Raw genomic sequence first — 17505 nt, 5'->3', positions numbered from 1 at the left:
TGGCACGGCGCATGTCTTGAACTCTCCATTTCCAGCCCTGTCACAGTGGTAACTTTCACGTAGCGAATGCTAGTCAAACAAAGTCGAATACCCAACTTGCGAACGAATCCCAAAGCCAAAAGCATTCCTCTCCACGTCGTCAAACGCATCAAAAGGTAATTGACGCAAGGGCATCTACTCCTTCTTCTAGGTCGAGGCTGCCATTTAGGTTACGGTTGGCTGTTGGGCCTGTCTTTTTGACTCATCGCCCTCGGGTGCCGTGTGAAAGCCAAAGCCAAAGCCAGTGAGAGCGACGAAGGCTGAGCGGGCCGTTGTGACTCCCACAACCGGAGTTGGCTGGCGGCCCTTTTTTGGTCGTGTGCGAATGGAATAAAAAGCACGGCGACTCGATTCGTGATGAAGGTATAGGGAAGGGAATGCACGTGTTCTTGCGTCTCTCGCGGCCTCAACTGCTCAACAGTCGCGCCTGGAGCATTGCTATGAAGCGCAAGTGTCTGGTCGACATTCTCCCATCAGACGCGCCTAGGAAAAGAGCAATGACTACTACAACCACGCCTGCTGCTGCTGCTGCTGCTGCTGCCCCTGCGGCGGCGCCATCTATCGCTCTTAGCCCCCCCGAGAAGCGGCTCAAGACTCTGCTGCTCGACGTCGCCCGGCACATCGACTCGGAATGGGGTGATGCCAAGATCAAAAAGGAGCCCGTGGTGCTCCGCTGGGCCGGCGGCTGGGTCCGCGACAGGCTGCTCGGGCTCGAGAGCCACGACATCGACACGGCCATCAACTGCATGACGGGCGAGGACTTCTCGGACCGCCTCCGCGACTACTGCGCCGTCCCCGCGAACAGGGACCGCCATGGCCTTGGCCCCAGAGACCTCCGCCACCTGCACACGGTCGGCCGCAACCCCGACAAGTCCAAGCACCTCGCCACAACCACCACGTCTCTCTACGGCCTCGACCTCGACTTTGTGAACCTGCGCAAGGAGACGTATGCCGCCGACAGCCGGAACCCCACCATGGAGTTTGGCACGGCCGAGGAGGACGCCCTCCGCCGCGACGCCACCATCAACGCCATGTTCTACAATCTCCACACCGGCCAGGTCGAGGACTTCACCAGCGGCCTGCCCGACCTGGCTGCCCGCCTCATCAGGACCCCCGTCGACCCGCTGCAGACCTTCCGCGACGACCCGCTCCGCGTGCTCAGGCTCGTGCGCTTTGCGAGCCGCCTGGACTTCACCATCGACCCAGACGTCGGGAGCGTCATGTCCGAGCCGGGAGTGCTGGCGTCGCTGCGGCAGAAGATCAGCCGCGAGCGGGTCGGCGTCGAGCTGGAAAAGATGTTCAAAGGTAAGGCAGGCAGGCCATTTTGACTGTGCTAGTTTTTTTTTCTTTTCTCTCACCTCATACTCTAGTCCCCCCTTACGTCCCCCCAGCGCGTGACAGCTGACCGTAACCGGCGTGGATAGGCAATAACCCCTGCCAGTCTCTTGAACTGATTGACCGGTTTGGGCTCTATCACGCAATATTCACAAACCCTAACCGCGAGGACATGCCCAAGCCGGACGTGTCCAACTGGCGCGCAGCCTACCAGTGCCTCGGCTTTCTCGAGCGGAACAGGGCGCCCGGCTCCATCTTCGACCGACTGGTCAAGGACGACGAGACTCGGGCGTTTGCCTGGGCGCTCGCGACGCTGACCCCCTGGGAGCAGCTGCCGGACGACGTCAACCCAGACCCGAAAAAGAAGCCCCTGCTACCCCTGGCAGCGCAGGCGGCGCGGGAGGGCTTCAAGGCGCACAACAAGCTGCGCGACGTGGTGGTGGCCGCCCACCGCAACCGCTCCGCCATCGTCGCGCTGAAGGAGGTGGTGCGCACCGGGCAGCAGCCGCAGGTAGACGACGCGGCCGTGTTTGGAATGGCCATCAGGGAGTGGGACGGCACCGCCGGCACGCACTGGAGGCTGCAGGTGTTGTTTGCCATTCTCGTCGATGTGGAGATGCGCTGCAGCGCAGCAGAGGGCGCTGCAGGGCCACAGCGGGACGACGTGCTCGCCAAGTGGCAGCAGTTCCTCGACAAGCTCGTCGAGCTCGACATGGTCGAGGCGCCGGCCGTCAAGTGCATCGTCGAGGGCCGCGTGCTGGCCCAGCTGCTCGGCTCCAAGCCCGGCAAGTGGATGAACCCGGCCCTCGACATAGTCATAGCCTGGCAGCTGCGCAATCCCGGCGTCGCCGACTACGCCCCCGCCGTCGAGGAGGTGCGCGCCAGGGCGCAGGAGCTCGGGATTGTTCGCAGGGGGTGATGACTATTACCTACCTACCTACATACATACATACATACCTACTAGTATTAGGCATTGTCTAACTCCCTAGACTAGGCTCCGGGATATTATCAGTGTTCCAGCTGCTCCCATGTAGCAACATGATTACTGGTGTAATAATTGTGTTGTAGTGTGTATAGTTATTTCACCAATGTGATGAATCTAACACTGGGGAAGTCGCTCCTCGGCAGAGTAGGTGAGTGAATAAATAGGTACTTGAAGGTAATTATCAGATATGTTTGGTCTGATGAATCTATTATTGATTTTTACACTCGGATCGAGCCTCTGAAGATGTCGAACGCAGCCTGAGTTCAGGGGGCAGCTAATGGGCAAGGCGCCGCTGTATCTTACGGGACTTGCAGTGCCGTATTGAACATACTTCGCTGTAAATACAGTGCTGGATTACCTAAGGATCACGACCGCATAGAATCTCTCTCTCACCCCAACCGTTTATGCCATACACTCTTATGCGTGCCCGCATTGAAATCACGACTTTGGCTCATGTCTCATAAACAGACAACCAACGTAAGCCAGAAATCCAGGTCGAGGTTTTCGTCAGAGATAGGGAGGCATGGCCTCGTCGCCCGGCAGTGCTGGTCCAAGCAGCAGCAGCGGCTGGTTCAGATCGCTGCTCAACGCCGCGTCAAGCCTCGCCGCCGCCCAGCTGTCGACAGACGACGCTTGCGCCGAGCTGTCCCGACGTACGTATTGCCTTTCTTTCTTTGAGAGATTATTGCGAATCCACATTCAGAATGCGATGCCTTTTCGCTAACCTAACTCCTGTGTTAAGATGTCCCTGAGCCGCTCACGCTTGCTGCGCTCCGGGCCGAGGCGTTGACGGCGGACCGCCGGTTGATATGCTTTCAGGTTCGTGTTGTTTTCTTCTTCGTTTTATATTTTCTTGATATTTATTGGTTTTCTGGATGGTAGCGCTAACAGCCTCGCCTTGCGAACGAATAGGACGAGAACAACAAGAACACCAAAAAGAACAGCAAGCAGACAGCAAGCACAACACGGCCGCTGCTCCTCGCCATCCTCGCCTACCTCCGCTCCGGCAATATCACGGCCGGCACCAGCCAGGACGCCACAGCAGCGGCCGCCGGGGGCGAGCTAGCTCTTGCCGTAGCGCAGGCGATTGCGCCCGTCGCGGCCGACGACGACAAGGATGCCCGAATCAAGGGCTTGGGTCTAGGTGAGTCCCCCATCGTTTATTCACCAAAATTTGCGAAAAGAAACTCTGCACCAGACCATACACGCCACCGCAAGGTCAACTCTAGCTTTGTTTGCTTACTTACTCACACCCACAGACAACCACGACCGCGCGCGGCTCTACGCCGACGCAGCGGCGCACTGCACCGCCGTTGGGCTGGCAGGACTGGCTATCCTGCAAGCGCTCTCAGACCTACTCTCTGACAGCAGCAGCAGCAGCAGGTTCGACGACCAAGTCTTACTGACACTAGTAGCCTACGCCAGCGCCGATGACGACGACAGCTGGTCGACAGCAGAGACGGCGGCGCGCGCGGGCGCCGTGCTCAGGGACCAGCTCGGCAGCAGCAGTAGCAGCAGGGAGCGGGAACAGTTCGCCGCCGAGGCCGTGCTGCAGCGCTACCTGCGGCCGCTGTTCTCCAAGTCCAAGCCGGCGTCGGTGACAGCGTCAGGCAGGAAGGTTGAGTATGCCGCCGCCGGGGGCTCAGCGGTTGCTAGTAGCCTGGGCCCCGAGGGCGAGCCCCGCGACACGAAGCCGTGGAAGTACGTTGACTTCAGGGCCATCCCGGCCGTGTGCTGGGTCATCAACGAAGCAGATGTGAGTTTTTTTTCCCTCTCTTCACTTTACAGCCCCTCCATTACCGCTCATTCTATATAATCTCAACTCGTATATCGAAATATATTCATCGCCCCCGCGATGTTCCATCTACACACAAATATACATCGACAGTCCAGGTTACTGACACGACCCCTTTCCGCGCCACACAGGAACAATTCATCAGCAAGCAGTGGCCGCTCTACATCCCGGTGCTGATGACGCTGGTCGACGACTCGGCCACGAGCGTGCGGAGCCGCGGCCTCGTGGCGCTCGCCGCCTTCCTGCGCAAGCTCCCAGACCAGACCCTCCACGACACGGGGCTTAGCGCGGTGTTTGAGGAGGCCGTCTTCCCGACGCTGGCGTTCCTGCCCAGCCTGACGCCCGAGGACGAGTCGCTGCAGCTGCTGGGTCCCGCCTTTAGCGCCCTGCTCTGCCTCGCGGGCAAGCAGGTGCGGGAGCAGCAGCAGCAGAGACAAAGACCTACGGCCAAGGACGCCACCGGCGGAGGCGGCAAGAACAAGATGCTCGACCGCATCCTCCGCCAAGGCGTCTTCGCGGCCCACCTCCACGCCCAGGACCACGTGCGCATCGTCGAGGTGCTCTGCCAGCAGACGGCGCTGATCATCGGCGAAATGGGTATTCACGCCGTCAAGCACCTCAAGGTAAGCACCTGCACGCGCCATGCGGACTCGGACTGTGTGGACAAGCCTACTACTCTACTTCCCATTCATCCCTCCTCCCTCCACGAGAAAAGAAGGAAAATAGAAATTATGTTTTACACAGTTTGCACTTGTATACTTACACCATACTAACAACAACACAAAAAAAACAGGACCTCATCCCACTGCTATCGGGGATAATGACGGACCCGTTCGCGCCGGTATCGCCCGCAACACTCTTGTCGGCCATCCAGGCGCTCGAGGCGGTGCTAGCCAACTGCTGGCCGAAGATCCCCGTCTCTCCGTGGGAAGACGAGATCATCACAGCTCTGGCGGTGTGCTGGCTGAACTGGAACGACGACGACACGCCAGGAGCAGCAGTAACAGCAAGAGGAGGCCAGGTTGAGCAGGAGCTCATCAAGTTGGCCCAGGCGCTCGGCGCCGTGCTGGAGAGTGGGAGCAAAACGGAGACTAATAGTCCAGCTGATCTGTACGAGCGTGTGGCGCCGCTGGTGGCGAAGGAGCCGTCGCTAGACAGACTCTTTACACGCGTACGATGAATAAGTTCTGCTAATATTGCTAGTCATGCCGTAGCTGAGATGGCGTGCCGGGCGTGACATCTACCACCCCCGACAGGGCGTCGTCCTCGTTGGTGTTGTAATAGTAGAAGTAATACTCGTCGGGCTCGGGCTCGAGCGGGGAGAGCCGGGGGGGCTCCTAATCCACCGGCTGCTGCTTGAACAAGCTCTTGCCGCGCAGCCACTTCCTGTAAGCCTTGTAACGCTTCTTGAGCGCGTCCTCCTCCGTCACCGTGAGTGGGTTCTCGCCGATACGCAGCGTGTCGACGTACAGCGCCCAGTCGTCTTCGAGGCCGGAAATCTTGGCGCCGCTCGCCGCCACCGCTGCAACCGATGATGACGCTAGCGACGACGAGGGCATCAGCATTCCATTGCTACTGCCGATGTTGCTGCCCATGGCGCCGGCGCCGGTGCCCTCGAGGAGCTGCCAGCTGCTGCCGCCGTTGACGTAGTCGCGGTACTCGGGCTCGATCTCGCCGGCGGGGATGTCGGACGACACCACGAGTGGCAGGTTGTGCGGGTGGCTCACGTAGCGGGTGTAGTCGTCGGCCTCGGCGGCGCTGACGGTTGGGTTGAGGCTCTCCTCCACCACCTGCGTAAAGGTCCACTGAGCAGCGCGCGACTTTTCCAGCTCGCTAGCCTTGGTCTTGCGCGCCTCGGCGTCGACACCGTTGGACGGCCCCATGGACTCCTTCATGATGCCTTGCACCGTGCTGCCGCCCCTGCCGCCGTTGGCATGTGCGTTATTGTGATAATTACCATTGGGGATGTCGCCTGTGTTGCTTGACTGCAACCACCGCTGCAGGGACATGCCCCGGCTCCCCGCCAAGTTTGCCTTCTCGTTGGAGATGGATGCCGTCTCGGCGGCCTCCTCGGCGAGGCGGGAGAGGTCGCGGGGCGCGAGTATCGTCACCTCCTTCTTGGCCTTTTTCTTGTCATTCGCGTCGCCATCCGCATCGGTGCGGACGCGAAACGGGCTTAGGTCGTACCGGCCTTCCTGGGTGGACTTGAAGGGTATGTACTTGATTGTCGAGTTCATCTTGAAGGGGAACATCTTGAGAAAGGACGACAGTGTCGAGGGCCGGTAGTACTCGAGCCAGTAGTCATCGTAGGCCGACACGGGCTTGTGGGCGGCGGCCTTGGTCTTGACGGGAGGGTATGGCATCAAGACTCGCTCTTCGAGAAAACCGGGGGTGAACCAGTGGATGTAGTCCCGTTTCCTCTGCTCCAGCCACGTTCGCGGGTTCTCGTGGTGCAGGTAGTAGTCGGTGGCCAGGTCCCACAGCATGGGCTGGCCGCGGGCAAATATGTAGTTGCCCAGGAACAGATTGTAGGCCTCCTGGCGCTGGCCGTCGAGAAAGGAGTTGTTGTAGTAGCGCTTGAAGCTCTCGATCATGTCCCGCGAGTGGCTCGTCCACTGGTTGATCTTACGGTATGTCTCCATGGTGTTGACGAGCTGCGACCCGCCATACTGCACGGCGATGGTGTCGCCGTGGTCGTGGTACATGTGCGTGAACAGGTTGACAGCGTCCGTGTCGTAATTGATGACAGTGTCGCCCAGTATACCCAGGGCGAAGAGCTGGTGGCCTAGGGCGCGCTTACCAATGACGAACTGTGCCGCGTTGGTCCGGTCGAGGCAGTCGATGCAGTTTGTCCGCGCAACGCCGTTCTGCACGCGGATGGGCGAGGTATGGCCGTCGCCGTTCTGGAAAAAGCCCGTCGTGGTCACCACATCCTCGGCAATGCTCTCGAGGGTCCCAATCACGTCCTGGTCGCGGCTCTTGGCGGCCCGCGACATGTCCCAGGCACGGTGCATGATCTTGCGATCGGCAGGCAGGAACAGGTTGAGGTACTCAATGGCGCGCGTGTACTCGTCCAGCAGCTTGCTCTCGCGGGGCGTGCGCTCCCGAGCCTTGACCAGATTCAGCACGTAGACGGGAGCTCCGTAGCGCTCAAAGAGGTTGTCAAAGTGCAAAGCCGCGGCCGAGTAAAAGGGGTCCACCAGGTTCAGCTCAATGGGGGGCTTGGGCGTCACGCCCGTGTTGTCCTGTGTCCAGTACAGCGGGATAGAGCCTCGGTGCTGGACGTAGGACGTGTAGGCGGGGCTGGCGTAAAATTTGGGGCCCGGGGCGTGGAACGACGTGGTCAGGGCCTCTGACACAATCTGCTCCGTCTCGACGTCGTTGGCCACGTAGCCAAGGTCGTTGGCGCCCCTCTTGAGGAAGCGGGCGCCAGCGAAGTAACGGCTGCGGCGGGCGATGACGGTGATGTAGGCAGTCCTCCAGTAGACGGAGACGGCGGCCTGATCGATGTAGCCGTGGATTATGGGGCGGCACCAGTCGTAGGGGGCCTTGATGGCCTTGGCGACGGGCTGGAGCAGGTAGTTGTTCCAGATGAACATGGAGTTGAAGTCGTCCTCGAAGGAGCAGGGGTGGCCGTTGACAAGGGCGGCGCGCTCCCTGGTGATGTTGTACTGCAGGGTGCGGGTGATGTCGTACGAGTAGCTGTAGTAGAAGGAGCGCGTCAGGTCGAGGTTGTTGAGGATGCCGAGGAAGCGCGACTCCTCCGTGTTGCGCTGGTCCGTCTTGAAGCTGGGCGAGGTGAGGGGGATGAGGTCGGTGCCGTCGATCTGGTAGATGTAGTGGCCGCCGATCATGGCGACGGTGCTCTTCTTGGTGATGAGCAGCATGTAGTAGGGCCCGGTGAACTTGATAAAGCCCAGAAGGCCCCAGGTGGTGCAGCGGAGCCTGAGGCCACCGGTGCCCTTGTTGCCGTCGTCGATGGTGTCGAGAAGCTGGTTCATGTCCTTCTGGGTGTAGACGGTCTTGTCGTCGGTGATGGTCAGGTCCGAGGCGTCCTCGGTGGTGCGGTCGATCTTGAGAATGCGGTATCGCTTCTCCGTCACGTCGCCGCCGACCATGTAGAAGCGGCTCGCCGTCTCGTAGAGGCTGTACTTGTGCATCTTGTGGAGCAGCCGGGGCCGGGAAGGGCCGGCGGCACCGGCGGCGTCGTGGGAGCGGCCCTCGTCGTCACCGTCCCCGGAGCGGCCGTCCTCGGTAGCCAGGTCGTCGGTTCGGGCAGCCGAGTCTGGGCTCGAGGTGCGGTGGAAGGGACGGGCGACGGCAGGCTCATCGTCGTCGACGTCAGCTCCAGCTCCGGCTCCAGCTCCAGCTCCAGTTCCGGCCCCGGGCCCGGCCCGAGAAGGCGCTGTGGGCCCCGAGCCCAGAGAGTCTGTCTCGGCTCCGGCATTGTTGTGCAAGGGTGGGAAGATAGGCTCGTCAGGTGCGGCAGCAGCAGCAGCAGCAGAGACATCCCTGACAGCTTCGGCAGATTGTGAAGGGGGAAGGGGTGAAGGAGGCAGCGTTGGCGGCAGAGTCGGCGGCAGCGGAGCAGCAGCAGGAGGGGGTGGAGGAGGACCGCTGGTGGTGGCACTGGCACTTGCACTGGCCCTGGTACTGGCACTGTCACTGGCTGAAAGGCCTGGAGTAGACGCTCCTGGGCGTGTTTCGGGACTTTGGCTTGGGAGCGCTGCTGCCACGCCGCCTAGGCTAAGGCCATCGACGCTGGTCAGCTCGCTCTCCACCATGTCGGCCATTTCCCGTCGCTCTGATCCAGCCCAGTGTCTGTCTGTGAAGTGTCCGCCCGTGGTTGTGGTTGGTTGCCTGGCGGCTGGCAATGGATGGATGGATGGGATGGATATATCAGCTAGGTCCCCATGCCAGAATTGCGTTTCGTGTTTGTGAGGTTGGACGGGAGCTGCAGCTGCAGGTAACTGAGGCACGATGGATACAGGTGCCCGGTCTTGGTTTCGTCATGCACGGAGCAGTTGGAGCTTCCCACTTCCAGGTAAGGTAGGTAGCTGGAAGATCGAGTGGGGTTTCTGAGCGCGGTGATGGTGGAGGTGGTGGTGGTGGTGGGATTGCGGGTGCAACTTCCATCCCAGCACTAAACTTTTGGCGAGGTGGCCGCCTAATTAACCCCCCACCTCAATATAGACCGCACCCGGTAGCGAACCCGCCTGGGCCTCCTACTGGTAGCGCGTCCTTTAGTGGATCCCGGCAATTTGACACTCGCCTTCAGTCCCAATGCAACTCGGGAAACAACTAACAACTCCATTGCAAAACCACCTAAGTTCGAAATAGGTATCCAACATTCTCCTTTTACAGAGGCATGGACTCTACGGAGAACGCCGAGTGCCTCTCGCTTACTTTCACCACCCAGCTACTAGTTCTAGACTACTACAGCTACTTACCGGTTTTAGTTTAACTTTTGGTTCTGCACTACTATACGGAGACAAACAGCGATACGCAATCCCCGAATTAGGTTTCTGCATCTGTGCCTCTGCGTCTACGCCGTCGTCTCGGACTTCCACGTTGTTTGGCGACGCCTTTGCTGCCTTCCTTCCGTCTGTCCCGTGTCGCTCTGCTGCTGTGTCAATGTGCCTTGCAAGATCCGAAAGTCGAGCGTCTCCGCCAGTCCCCTCTTAATTCGCCATTCTCGGACACTGAATGTCCCCCGTGTTCTCATTTCAACTCTCAACAGCCGTCCCTCGCCCGTTGTCCTCCATGATGTGTAACCAAGCGGCTTCACAACCTCCTGTAAATGGGCGCCGCTGCTTACTGCCTGCAGCAACAAGAAAGAAGAGCTATCGTGGTCGTGGTCGTTGGTGGTGCGCCTCGTACGCCTCAAGGAGCTTAAGCTACCCACCTTGCCCGCCGAGGAGCTATAGATATGGTTTCTCTAAATAGGCTCGCAATAGCTCCAAAGCCTCGCGTCACTGTGAGAAGCATGTTCTCGGCGAAGCCCAGGCCCGCCTTGACCTGGCTTTCCCCGGAGACGCACCTCTCGGGAGGCGGAAGACGGGAGCTACTACTCTGAAGTCCGAGCCCATCCAACGCCGTCTCTGTGCTCGCAGCACTAGCTATGTGCATGTCCAGCCAACACCAGCCAAGTTCAACAAATGGCCCCTTCGGCGCCATCTCCTTTCGAGGCAGACAGCTGGGACACCCTCTACATCAATCCACTGCCCTCGGCTCCTCCTACTCCTATTGCCCTTCGAATAGGCACATCACTCCCGCCCACCAGCCCCTTCCTGACCCAATCTCTTGCTCCTACCGACTTCCCATCTGCCGATCCCTCTCCAGCTCAAGAACAAGACGGCAATCCAGCAGAAGACAGCTCACCTGCTCTCGACGCCGTCCCATTGACTGTCTTTACTCTGCCAGCTTCATCAGTCCCAGCCCCATCCCCAGTCACAGCCCCTGACCTCAGGCCCCGATTCCAACCCCAGTCCGAACCCGGATCCAGGCCCGGACTCGGACCCGCTCCCTGGACCCGACCACTCGGTTCCATCAAGTTCTCTGCCTGGCACGTCGACATCACAGATACCCAGCTTCCTAGAAACGAGTCTCCCCGAGTCTGCCACAACGGCGGCGAGCTCGCATGCTTCATCCGACTTTGATGACAGCACAGCCATGGCTAATCCGTAAGCACTTCTATTGCGTACCTCTGTATCTCGTCTAAAACTCGTTTTATTTTGCCAGCCCCGTCGCAAACGCCCCTCCGTTCGTGGCGGCGACTAGGACATCCAACACCGCTTCGCCTTTTTCTACTCCTCAGGTACTACGGTATACGGGTAGCGGCAATCTTCTCTTGCAACATTGCGCAACGGCACAGTACACGCTAATCGATGATGGGGCTACAGCCTTGTATGCTCCATTCATTGGGTGCGTCAACGACAAGCAAGACTGCTGCCCGTTCACCCCCAGGACTACCAGCGAGAGCGCAAAGTCCAAACCGACGGTGTTCGTGGCTGCCGAAAACCCCGACGGGGTTTGGCATCCTTGGGGAAGCGCGTATCCCCAACCCCGGGATGCAAAGGATGCTGTGATGGATCACTGCGCCGCTGACTATTACTCCATTTCTGGAGGCTGCTGTCCAAGGTAGGGGCAAATTCCCGTCGTCGAGAGACATATCCGTAACTGAACTTGCTCTCAGAGGCTACGCTCCTTGGACTACTCTGTTGGGAGGTGAAACGCCGTGTTTCAGTCGAATGGGCTCAAGTACAACTCCGCCCCCAGTATCTACTACCACAAATGCTTCATCCCAGACGACCAAGGCCACCGTCGTTGTTGAAAACGTAGTGTACGCAATGCAGTATGCCGTCAAAGAGCCCGAGGATGATGGCGGCCTGTCGTCGGGAGCAATTGCCGGGATCGCCGTCGGCAGTGTGGCCGGCGTGCTTGCTATAATTGGGCTCGCCGCTTTGATCTATAGGCGGCGTCGGAGCTCTCGTCGGATGACTCGGCTGAAAAAGGAGCTTCACAATAGCTACTACCCAGACATCGGGGCGTCAGAGGTGCCAACCGTGCGGAGAGGGACCCATTCTAGCGGCGGTTTTGGATTCCACGAGTCGGAGGCCATATACAAAGCTCGAGCCCAGCCTACCAAACCTACCAAACCTACCAAGCAAAGATATGATAGCCCCACACATGTCTATAAACCGGCTGTTATGGGTTCTTTGGTGCAGCCTCCCATGGCTTATAAGTCTGGAACTCCGCGGGACGATGGAGAAGACGAGCTGTCGCTACCGTCGTGCACAAGTAGTCCGGCGCCAGAAATTCATGCATCCCACGAGGTACAGGTAGCTCGTCCACAGCGCATGTCTCGCGGCTACGCTCGAATTATCTATACGAAACCTCACGGGTCGAGCAACAGCATGCCTGCTGATCTCCACGAGGCCCGGCCGGAGGACGAAACACCAGAATCAAAGCGCCGTCCGCTGTCGACGCGGTGACGGAGACCCCAAAACTCGAGTCCTCTTAACGGTCGATGCGACTGCATGCCAGCCGTTGCGAGGCCATCGCCCCCTTCCTAGGCAATATCAAGAGTTTCGGGCCAGCGAGATCTTGACCGGTCTGTCTGTGTGATACCACCACTGTTACAGATATCCACGACTTCTTTCCTTTATTCCAAGACATTGACGTCACATAAGCGGTATAGTAGAATGCGCCAATCCAATAGCTGGGGCGGGAAATCGCCAACAGACCGCAGCAAAGCGGAACGACTCGCATGGACACACGATTCGCGTTGCGTTGTAATCTTCTCCGTCAATATATACCGAACGGTGCGACACAGCTTCGGCACAGTGATGTCAGGAAGAGGAGGGGAAGAAAGAAAGAACGGGGGGGGGAAAGCCGTCTCAACAAAATAGAACGGTCCAGGCGTTTGAGATAAGAGATGGTCGCGTTGCCCTTCTGAGGAACGAGAGCTTTGCGCTGGCCTCCCACAGACCTCGTAGTGCTGCATCTCATGCACAATGACATCAGTTCTTAACTGTCACCTCCGCAGCGGTTATACCCAATAACACAACGGGGATCGACACCAAGTGACGACGACCCGTCGCTAAAAAAAAGCTTGCTAGCATCTTCCAGGCGGGGTTCATCGCAAATTCGCGATCCGAGCCAACATCCAAGATAGCTAGGTCATTCTATATTGCGGGAATTCAGCTGCCGTCGAAAATATCAATGTCCTCCCTTTCGGATGGTGGAGTTTCTGGGAGGGTTGCCGCCATTTACACCCCTACCTTTTGATCGCCCTCATCATTTGACGCTTAAGGACTCCTCTCCTCTTTGAAAGTGCACACACGTTTAGTCGCCTGGGCATCAAGTCTCATTGCACCCCTAATAACATTCTTCCCCATTACAGCTTAATCTACAATGCCGAGGCCGCCGCTAAGGTTTAGCGACCTTACCCCTGAGAGCGACACAAATCTCCGCCGCTCGCGATCCGTCGAATATGAGACCCCTAGCCACGAACACGGCCATGGCCGGCGCCATCGCAGTCATTCGAGGGGAGTTGATCACCAGATGCAGTTGAGCGCCCAGAAATCTCACGGACGCTCTTCCCGCAAACCCGAGCCGCAAGACTCTTATTTCAGCTCTCATCACCAACGATCACTATCCGCTTCTTCATCGTCGTCGGTCGACGAAGATGACCGGCAAGCCCACCGGTCACGGTCGTCGGCTACCGGTCACCCAACTCACCGCCACCGCACCCATTCCCCATCACGGTCCCGGTCGCGGTCCCGGTCCGTCGACAAGTCTTCTCATCAACAACGGTCGGGTAGTCGCCATAGACCATCTCCGCCCAACCGGGAGCCTTCAAACTCACACCCGGCAGTGTACGGTCAAGACCGCCGAGATCCGCGGTACCGGAAAGACCGAGACTTTCGGGACAGCAAGATAGCAGCGTACCACCCACCTTCGTCGAGCCGCCCAGGCCGTGTGAGGAGAAGGGAGCACCGCCATCCTGACCACCGCCATCGCGACCACCGCCGCCGGGATGACTCTTCCGACTCGTCAGACTCGTCCTCGGACGACGAATCGGAGAAGCACGGGAACGGCCAGTCCCGGAGCGACATTCTCATGGGCGCGGCCCGCGTCGCCTTCGAGGCCGGTGCCCTCGCCGCGTACAAGATGCGAGGAGACGACCGCCCCTGGGTCGGCCCGAAGGGCACCAAGGTCGTGGCCACGGCCATAGGCGCGGCCGCCGTCGACACGTTTATGGAAATGCGCCACCCGGACCGCAAGGGCGGCATACGGCACACGGTAATGCGCCAGGCCACGCCGTTGCTCCTCAACCTCGCGCTGCGGCCCGCGGGCAGGAAGGCTACGGCGGTGAGGCCGGCAATGAGGAGGAAGGGCACTTCCCTCTTTGGGCGGAGGCGATAGGCAGCTATTGCTTAAATTTGCCTCTCTCGAGTCTTGCAGCTATTTACTCGTTTATCCTTGCTTTTTCGGGAGCGGCGACACGGCGTCATCATATTATTACGGTCGGGCATGGGTATTATACACGAACGCATCAACGACTGGAGTTTGTTTTTCATTTTCTTTTCAGGTGTGGCGTCACGCTTTCTCCTTCGGTTAAGTTCATGATTGGATAACTAGAACTCAGCTTTGAGTGTCTTATATGGTAGAACATTCAGAGGTTAGATAAAGAAAACGCATCAAGAATACACGGAATGGTGCACCATATAAAATGAGGGTTACGGCGCACTGGGGAGCGGTAGTCTTTTTTTTAATGGGTTGGGAAATGGAAGGCGTCTTGTTTCTCGGCATTTTATATTTACAACCGTAATACCAATAACACGAATTCTTCAGAAAGATAATGTTGAGCCCTTGCTACAAACCTTTTATGGCGGGATGAAAGGCAGACAAGCAGCACAGCCTACTCAGTTAACCAAGGTATCTAGGTAACCTGATTGAAAGAACACTGACTTGTTTAGCATGGTATGGACAAGAGAACAAAACTGTTTACATTTTAGTGTGTGCGTGGTCATGGGTATAAGCTATTTCACTTAGGCGATACATCTCACTGTGGGAGTCGTTCCTAGTGTAGACGAGAGACAACAAAGAAAACAAGCAAAATAAGAGGCGAGGGCGAGAAAATGCACGACTCGAGATGCCGCAGTTCGAGCGGCGTGTACTCCGTACAGACTCGGGAAACAAGGCGATTGCCCTGGCTAAGGATTGCCGAGTCGGCCAACCCGAATCATTCAAACGGAACACCTAGTTTGTCCAACTGTTTATCGGGGCTATGTCTTGTCCGACCGGATATGCAATTCAATTCAATTCAATTCACAGCTTCAAACTCGATCCACGGCCCAGCTAGCAATGCTTTTCACAACCTTTCCCTGGCTTGCTTGATGTTGTTTCTCTGAGAGGACTTTGGTAACGTACTTTAGAGCAATTGAATATTCCGTGTAGAAATACTGAGTGGGTGGCATTTGTTTAATGTGTCTGGCTTCGGGGTTGTGCGAATCCACCCACACCTCCACCCATCAAACTATGCCCGAAATTTCGGGGACGTCGGGGGATTTTTATGGCTGATGTTTCGGCACGGGACGGACCGCTTTGGGTAAACTCCGGACAGGGCATGATCGTGTATATATTTTCGGGAAATGGTGCACGAGAATAATAGGCGGTGGAAAATGGGAGTAGATCAAGCAAAGGAAGACAAAAGGAGAACACTTTGAAGATCTGAGTCATCTCTGAGTTGTGATGTAATTCCCAACTCTGAGGGCTTGGTTGGTGTGGAAGAGGGTGGTCAGTTGGTTCCCACACGCCGCAGTGGTGCAACCCAGCCCACGCGGGCGGGCGCCAGCGGTGCAGCCCTCTGCCGACGGGATGTTACTGGGTGCGCGTGTCGTAAAAATAGATCCGCCTTCCTGGGAATGGGAATGGGCGTGGAAAGGGAGCGAGGCAGTTTAAAATAGGCGGATAAGTCGGCGGTGTTGGTGTCGATGCCCAGTCCGGTCCGGCAGAGCTAGCCGCAAACTACACGCACGTAGTCGTTGAGATAGTGACACAGGCAGATGCCTACCAAGTTTGGCATCATGCACGACTCCAGTCCACCGCAGATTGGAACTCTGGCGAGGCTGGCTGTTGGCTGCCGGTGCTGGAGCGACGTGCGGCCGGCGTTCCCTTTTCAGCGCAACCCCGGACTGCTCCAACCCGGACCCCGAAAGGAATCCAGCTAAGAATGCCACCATCCACAGAGTCTCGGACCCCGAGACACGATGACTAACGGCTGGACGAGGAAAGACATTGGCCGCCGCCCTACCCACAACCTGCACGGTCAACACAATGGCTGATCTTGTCGGTGCAGTCTTGTCTCGCAATACTCTTCAGCCTTTTTCTTCTTTATTCCCCGTCAAGTGAAGAGAAACAGTGTGCCGGACAGGAAGCTTGGACTAAGACGAGACAAGCCAAACCATCCAACCCACTCAGCACCACCCACCAACCGCCCAAAGAGAAGTGGTAGACCGGTGCAAAAACGGCAGCATGAGGATCCTCGGGCTCCACGGCCATGGCACGAGCGCATACATTTTCAAGTCGCAGACAGGTATGTAAGGGCGGACGGGCTAGCAGACAGACATGATCGCCGCATCCCACCCAACCCACCACTTATACAGATATACATACCCCTGCCAGCTAACACGCGGACGGTTTCGGGTTGCCAACAGCGGCCTTCCGAGCCAAGCTCGACAAGTCGTACACGTTTGACTTTGTCGACGCGCCGTTTGACTGCGCGCCGGCGCCGGGGGTCAAGGTGTTGTTCGACTCTGGGCACTACACGTGGTGGCCTAAGGCGACCATCAACTCGATCAAGGGGGCACACAAGTGGCTGATCGACTACGCGGAGGAGCACGGGCCGTACGACGCCGTCATCTGCTTCTCGCAGGGCTGCTCGCTGGTGGGGAGCTTCCTGCTGTACCACTACCGCGAGACGCCCGACGAGGAGCTGCCGTTCAAGGCGGCCATGTTCGTGTGCGGCGGGGTGCCGCTGCCGGTGCTCGAGGACCTGGGGCTGCCCGTGTCGCAGAGAGCGCATGACATCAACGACGAGACGGTGCGGCTGCTCAAGCAAAAGGCCGGGGCGCTGACGGAGCTGGCGGCCAACCTGGACCGCATCCGGCCGGGGGTGGGGCTGTGGGACGACACGGCGGGCCTGCTGCACGACCCGCGCGTCATGCCGCTCGAGTCGGACGTGTTCGGGCTCGACTTCACGGCCATGCCGGCCGACGCGTGCATCAAGATCCCGACGGTGCACGTCTACGGGGCCAAGGACCCGCGGTGGCCGGCCAGCGTGCAGCTGGCGCACTTTTGCGACGACAGGAAGATGTACGACCACGGCGGCGGCCACGACATACCGCGGTCGACAGAGGTGTCCAGGCAGATGGCGGCGCTGCTCCAGGGACTCAAGGAGCAGATCGGCTAGCGGGGTTCTCGTGAGTTGTGAGTTGGGTCGGAGCTGGTCCGAGACGGCGGCCGCCAGTACGGACACGGCCTAGTGTTGGGGACGGTGAGCTTTGCGGCGACGTGGCGCTAGTAGTCGGACCCGATTTAGCATCCATGGCTGCCTGGGTTGTTGGTTGATACTCAATAGCAGGGCTGACCGGCAACGGGCACGGTATGGCTTAGCATAGCCTAGCATGGCCTACCATGGCCTGTATTGAGCAAGCACGTAGACAGTAGAACCTATTGTTCTAGCAACATCTGAGGATGTTAGGTCACTTGGCCTCATCGGCTAATTGGTGTAGAAAAAGTGACTGATGCCTAAGTGGTGTTGAAATGTGTGTGGCTGGGTGGA

At 58.4% G+C, this 17505-nt stretch overlaps 7 protein-coding genes across 7 annotated transcripts; 6 read left to right on the top strand and 1 right to left on the bottom strand.

The window, feature by feature from the left end:
• The first annotated feature begins 23 nt into the window (after positions 1-23).
• On the top strand, positions 24-2476 carry B0T26DRAFT_701594 (uncharacterized protein). The gene is made up of 2 exons (XM_060441601.1): positions 24-1344; positions 1464-2476. The coding sequence occupies exons 1-2, from the start codon at positions 417-419 to the stop codon at positions 2291-2293; spliced, it is 1758 nt and encodes a 585-aa protein (XP_060298088.1). The 5' UTR covers positions 24-416; the 3' UTR covers positions 2294-2476.
• A 219-nt stretch (positions 2477-2695) lies between these two features.
• On the top strand, positions 2696-5413 carry B0T26DRAFT_205586 (uncharacterized protein). The gene is made up of 6 exons (XM_060433764.1): positions 2696-3012; positions 3102-3178; positions 3272-3503; positions 3619-4115; positions 4286-4777; positions 4948-5413. Exons 1-6 carry the CDS (start codon positions 2883-2885, stop codon positions 5332-5334), a joined length of 1815 nt encoding a protein of 604 aa, XP_060298087.1. The 5' UTR covers positions 2696-2882; the 3' UTR covers positions 5335-5413.
• Positions 5414-5491: 78 nt separating this feature from the next.
• On the bottom strand, positions 5492-8647 carry B0T26DRAFT_616429 (SAC family polyphosphoinositide phosphatase; the record flags this gene model as incomplete). The annotated part of the gene is made up of 1 exon (XM_060435991.1): positions 5492-8647. A coding segment is annotated over one exon (3156 nt), but the record flags the coding sequence as incomplete, so codon positions are not given.
• A 1559-nt stretch (positions 8648-10206) lies between these two features.
• Positions 10207-11109, top strand: B0T26DRAFT_205542 (uncharacterized protein). The gene is made up of 2 exons (XM_060433763.1): positions 10207-10837; positions 10896-11109. Exon 1 carries the CDS (start codon positions 10313-10315, stop codon positions 10811-10813), a length of 501 nt encoding a protein of 166 aa, XP_060298085.1. The 5' UTR covers positions 10207-10312; the 3' UTR covers positions 10814-10837; positions 10896-11109.
• A 394-nt stretch (positions 11110-11503) lies between these two features.
• On the top strand, positions 11504-12148 carry B0T26DRAFT_749604 (uncharacterized protein; the record flags this gene model as incomplete). The annotated part of the gene is made up of 1 exon (XM_060445125.1): positions 11504-12148. The coding sequence occupies one exon, from the start codon at positions 11504-11506 to the stop codon at positions 12146-12148; it is 645 nt and encodes a 214-aa protein (XP_060298084.1).
• A 922-nt stretch (positions 12149-13070) lies between these two features.
• B0T26DRAFT_673899 (uncharacterized protein) lies at positions 13071-14084 on the top strand (the record flags this gene model as incomplete). Its single annotated transcript, XM_060439650.1, has 1 exon — positions 13071-14084. One exon carries the CDS (start codon positions 13071-13073, stop codon positions 14082-14084), a length of 1014 nt encoding a protein of 337 aa, XP_060298083.1.
• Positions 14085-16196: 2112 nt separating this feature from the next.
• B0T26DRAFT_642204 (serine hydrolase FSH) lies at positions 16197-17133 on the top strand (the record flags this gene model as incomplete). Its single annotated transcript, XM_060437417.1, has 2 exons — positions 16197-16257; positions 16379-17133. 2 exons carry the CDS (start codon positions 16197-16199, stop codon positions 17131-17133), a joined length of 816 nt encoding a protein of 271 aa, XP_060298082.1.
• Positions 17134-17505: the final 372 nt, after the last annotated feature.

This window comes from Lasiosphaeria miniovina (assembly GCF_030549165.1).
Source record: "Lasiosphaeria miniovina strain SMH2392-1A chromosome Unknown B0T26scaffold_3, whole genome shotgun sequence".
In the NCBI taxonomy this organism is placed as follows: Eukaryota; Fungi; Ascomycota; class Sordariomycetes; order Sordariales; family Lasiosphaeriaceae; genus Lasiosphaeria; species Lasiosphaeria miniovina.
The sequence above is the reverse complement of the archived record's forward strand: the minus strand, read 5'-3'. Positions and strand labels throughout refer to the sequence as shown.

Bases quoted from the DNA above. Each gene is read 5' to 3' on its own strand.
- B0T26DRAFT_701594 (XM_060441601.1), top strand. From the start codon at position 417: ATGCACGTGTTCTTGCGTCTCTCGCGGCCTCAACTGCTCAACAGTCGC. The intron at 1,345-1,463 runs GTAAGGCAGGCA...CGGCGTGGATAG, and splicing joins GCTGGAAAAGATGTTCAAAG to GCAATAACCCCTGCCAGTCT.
- B0T26DRAFT_205586 (XM_060433764.1), top strand. From the start codon at position 2,883: ATGGCCTCGTCGCCCGGCAGTGCTGGTCCAAGCAGCAGCAGCGGCTGG. The intron at 3,504-3,618 runs GTGAGTCCCCCA...TCACACCCACAG, and splicing joins AATCAAGGGCTTGGGTCTAG to ACAACCACGACCGCGCGCGG. The intron at 4,116-4,285 runs GTGAGTTTTTTT...CGCGCCACACAG, and splicing joins GGGTCATCAACGAAGCAGAT to GAACAATTCATCAGCAAGCA.
- B0T26DRAFT_205542 (XM_060433763.1), top strand. From the start codon at position 10,313: ATGGCCCCTTCGGCGCCATCTCCTTTCGAGGCAGACAGCTGGGACACC.